The sequence below is a fragment of the Papaver somniferum genome, chromosome 9 (assembly GCF_003573695.1).
Source record: "Papaver somniferum cultivar HN1 chromosome 9, ASM357369v1, whole genome shotgun sequence".
In the NCBI taxonomy this organism is placed as follows: Eukaryota; Viridiplantae; Streptophyta; class Magnoliopsida; order Ranunculales; family Papaveraceae; genus Papaver; species Papaver somniferum.
In genome coordinates this window covers 153,037,014-153,041,266 of record NC_039366.1, presented here as the reverse complement: position 1 = coordinate 153,041,266, position 4,253 = coordinate 153,037,014, and the positions used below count along the sequence as shown (strand labels likewise).

The 4,253-nt window shown below is 35.6% G+C and overlaps 1 protein-coding gene across 1 annotated transcript; it reads left to right on the top strand.

Moving 5' to 3' along the window:
- The first annotated feature begins 874 nt into the window (after nt 1–874).
- On the top strand, nt 875–2,418 carry LOC113309538 (pathogenesis-related protein 5-like). Its single transcript, XM_026557968.1, has 3 exons — nt 875–1,045; nt 1,483–1,921; nt 2,337–2,418. Exons 1-3 carry the CDS (start codon nt 1,018–1,020, stop codon nt 2,353–2,355), a joined length of 486 nt encoding a protein of 161 aa, XP_026413753.1. The 5' UTR covers nt 875–1,017; the 3' UTR covers nt 2,356–2,418.
- The last annotated feature ends 1,835 nt before the right edge of the window (nt 2,419–4,253 follow it).

Genomic DNA, 4,253 nt, shown 5'->3' with positions numbered 1-4,253 from the left:
GTTTGAAAGCATACATCCACTTGTAGATATCCATCAGTAAGTTAGTCATATAGGATCCTATAAAAGCTTTAGAGTGTTTAAGTTGCGTCTTGTTCCTCTGTTAATATATGTTGTTTTACACAACACTTGGTATAGTCACAAATTTGTGGAATTCTTGTAGCTTTGTTATGAAATTGAACCTGCAAAGTTGATTTGTCCCCATTCAGCTGTACTGTACTATCGTACATGATGTTACACTAATTTCAAATAGTGGTAATTATATAATTGTCCCTATTTTGATAGGATTCACAACTATCCTTATCATACTATAAATATACCCTTCTCCTCCATCTGTAACCCCATTAAGGTCCATTAACGTTTTTTATTCTTTTCATGTTTACCCTTCTTCTGTTCTAGGTCGACAACTTCATTTTCAACTTTACGTCTGAATTTTTTTTTCTTGTCTCTCCTTTTCTTTCAACCGCCACCAGCACCTCTGCACTACGACCACCATCTCCGTCATTGCCACCACCACGTCCTCCGTTATTAACAGCAGATCCATTAATATGCTTACATTCGACTTAAACCTGTTAGTTAGTGTTCTTCATTTTCTTATGTTAAATATTGATTTTCCAGGTCGACAAATTTGATTTTCGGTTTTCGATTTCGTAGATTTATCTCTATTTTTGGGTTCGATTTCAACCTATTTCGACTTCTTATGAATTGTTCTCCATCTTTCTAGGTTAAAGATTGATTTTCCAGATTCGGAGATAGATAGATTTGATTTTTTTGGTTTTCGATTTCGTAATTTCAAGTTGAAGATTCAGATAGATCTTTGCATGGTCATTCATTGAAGCCATATATCGATTCAGTGTGTATAAATCTCTTATTTTATGATTTTTCAATCGGGTTTGGAGGTGGTGCTGGTTTTGGAGTTGGAGTTTGAGGCGATTATCATTGATTTCAAAACTAAGAAAAAACGTATAAGAGATCAATTGAGATACATACATTAATGGCGTGCCTTCAAAATTATTACCGATGATAAAATTAGTTACTTTCACATCAGGTAATGTACATACATTCTTTACTTGATTATTAGTGGAGTACTATATAATGTCAAAAGTTAAGAATTCATTTGTAAGAGGTGATGGTGTATAATAAGGTGGAGGAAATATGAATTTTTGTCCAATTGGTTATCACATAGTACGAATTTTTTGATTCTTAGATGCATTACTTTTCTATTATTCGTAGAATAGTGGTGTTAATGCATTGGAAGAGCCATAAAGCAGTAGAGAGTGGGATGCTTTTTTAGAGAGATTTTGATTTTTATGCTTCAACTACTATATTTTCTATTGTGCTATGCAACTGCAAGCGATTTACATAAGCAATTTTAAAAGTCTTGCTTTCAAGTTTTAGGTACTAGTACTTTAAATTGCTTGTTAGCGATCAAATTCCTGGTGTTGGTTACCAATTTTTATCGTTTGTTCTGTTGTGTTTGTGCAGTGCAGGCATTTTACGTACCTGTTGGATACTTTCTGAGCATATCATTGAGTTTAGAATGTGTATGCATTTATTTACTAATTGTTCTTCCGTACCCTTCCCCCTCACATATAGGAGTCGACCGATTTGAAGTTGCACGAATTTTCACCATTATAAATGATTGTAAAGAGACAGTTTCAAGCAAAATATTTGGTGGAGGCGGTTTCCTATTAAAACCAGGCCAATCTGTTGTTGTTTTTACAGCCCCAGTATGCTGGTCACATCGAATATGGGGTCGAATTGTTAGCCACTTTGATAAAGCTGGCAATGGTACTTGCCAAACTGGTGTAATTGACATTGGTAGTGGTGGAGGAGGTGGGATTGGATTAAGAGTTGGTGACGGAGGAGTTACAGTGATGGAGCGGTGGAGGTTGTTGTTGTCTTGTTTTCAGCTGATAGAAAGGTAAACCCTGTCTCTTACATTAATATACAATGAATTTGTTAGCTTTCCTGCCGTAAATTTGAAAGATAAAAAAACAAAGGAAAGAGGAAAGCATTTTTCTATACGGTTAAGTAAATAATATACTCTTGATTTCTATTAAGACAAGCATGCCTTTGAAAAATTAGTGGCATTTTTCTAGAACAAGTATTATAAACAAATTATAAACAAAAAGAAACTTAACAATCCGTCTGATGAGTCCCTAAGCTTGCTTGAAACCAAATTTAGTGCGAGTTCTGAAACTGTTTTCTTAGTTTAGTGTTGTGTATATAGTGTATTACTTACTACCAAATGAGCTGGATGATGTCTTAGTTCAATGCCTTGCTGTATTTTTTTCATAGGAGATTTCTCTCTCACTAACTGTTTGAAAATGTAGCAGGTGCCATGGAATTTTATAAAATCTAGAAAGGTCCATTGCTGTTACAGTGCATTTTTTTTTTTTATGGGATCAACTATGGTTGTTGATCCAATTTGTGGGATCAACTACTGTTGTTGACCATTTTTTATGGGATCAACTAATGTTGTTGGTCCAATTTATGGGATCAACTACTTTTGTTAACAGCATTTTCTATGAGATCAACCACTGACTCCTATTGTTGATAGCATTTTCTTGGATTAGTGTAGTCATGTTTGTAGTTTAAATCATGTTTGTTAAGAAAAATTAGCTTAATTTCTTGTTGGTTTGTGTTTGTGTATTGTTGTTTGACTGATGGTAGTGGTTGGATTTTATAGTTGTAATGTTCTTCAAATGTTGAATTTGTGGTGCAATGGAAGCATGACTGACTCCACGTCAGATGATGCGTGTTCGACTCACGCCAAATTCACCCATTCAAATGTCACTTTTTGTTTTTTGTGTCAAACTTTGGTTGTTGATTCCATTTACTGGGATCAACTTCCATTGTTGACACAACTGGATAAGAATATTTTTCAGTAGTTTGTGTCAACTTTGATTGTTAACTCCATTCACTGGGATTAATTTCCATTGTTGACACAAAAAAGATGGAGTATTTATTCAGTTATCATGTCAACTTTGGTTGTTGACCCCATTCGTTGTATCAACTTCCATTGTTGACACAACTGAACTTGAATGTTTTTTTGAATTTGGTTGTTGATTCCATTCATTGGGATCAACTTCGATTGTGGACAAAAAAAAAAAACAAACTGGAATATGTATTAGTAAAGTTTTTTTTTTGAATTTTGAATTTTTGGATCAACTTTACTTGTTGACACCAAATTTTGGCGGCGGGGCGGTGGCGGCGGCGGTGATAGCATCGACAGTGGTGGTGGTGGTGGAATATTAGTGGCGGTGGTGGAATATTAGTGGTGATTGTAGGTATCAATTGGTGGTGGTGGCGGCGGTGGTGGTGGCGGCGGTGTTGGTAGTGGTGGTGGTAGTGGTTGTGAAGTAATAGAGAAAGAAATTTGTTAATTGATAAGGTTTGTAAATGAAAAATAATTATAAGTGAGGGTATTAAGGTAATCTATTTTTTAATGGATAATGATTTTAAATAATAGGGGTATATTTATTGTTATATAAGGGTATATTTGTTGGGAGTTAAAACTAGGGGTATTTAATTAATGTACCCTTTCAAATATAATCTGCAGTTGTAGGACAATCATCTGTGAAATATTTGTAGCACAAGGTGTGGTACTGCTAGTTAACTGGCAGTTTACAGCTTGTCAGCACCTTGTATCAGTTTACAGTCTGCCCATCAGTGCACTACGTGTTGGTTTCATCCTGCACCCATCCTTTTTGTCTCCCTGGAAAATAACATTCAATGACCAGCTGTAATAACAGTTACATATTTGCTAGTATTTACTTTTCTGGGCACTGAAATCTTCTCTTGAGCCATTAGGTACCTGCGAACACTGCACTGCAAACCAAGGAAAAACAAGGGACAGGAGCAGCAAAACACATTTACTTTTCGTGCCTAAACCTGGTCATACCAGCGGTATCGTATTCTCGAACTTGATGCTTTGTCTTGAATGATAGACCATGATTGCCTGATAAACTAGATGCCTCACTGAACATTACTCAACTCGTGCGATTTATGGTATCAATGAGCATGAATCTGTCATGTTTTGAGTAGAATATTTGCTTGTTGAATTTGTCGATTCACTGTGCATCTCTTAATCCCTGCTCTCACATTGTATCTGTACAAAAAAGTGTGTTCTATCCTCTTAAATCCTTGTTTCTCTGGTTTTTGCATTACTGCTTGTCTGATCAGTACGCCATTTTGAGTCTGTGTGCATAACTTCCAAGGACCAACTTTTGAATTCTCATAAGCATTGTGTT

Bases quoted from the DNA above. Each gene is read 5' to 3' on its own strand.
- LOC113309538 (XM_026557968.1), top strand. From the start codon at position 1,018: ATGATAAAATTAGTTACTTTCACATCAG. The intron at 1,046-1,482 runs GTAATGTACATA...GTGTTTGTGCAG, and splicing joins ATTAGTTACTTTCACATCAG to TGCAGGCATTTTACGTACCT.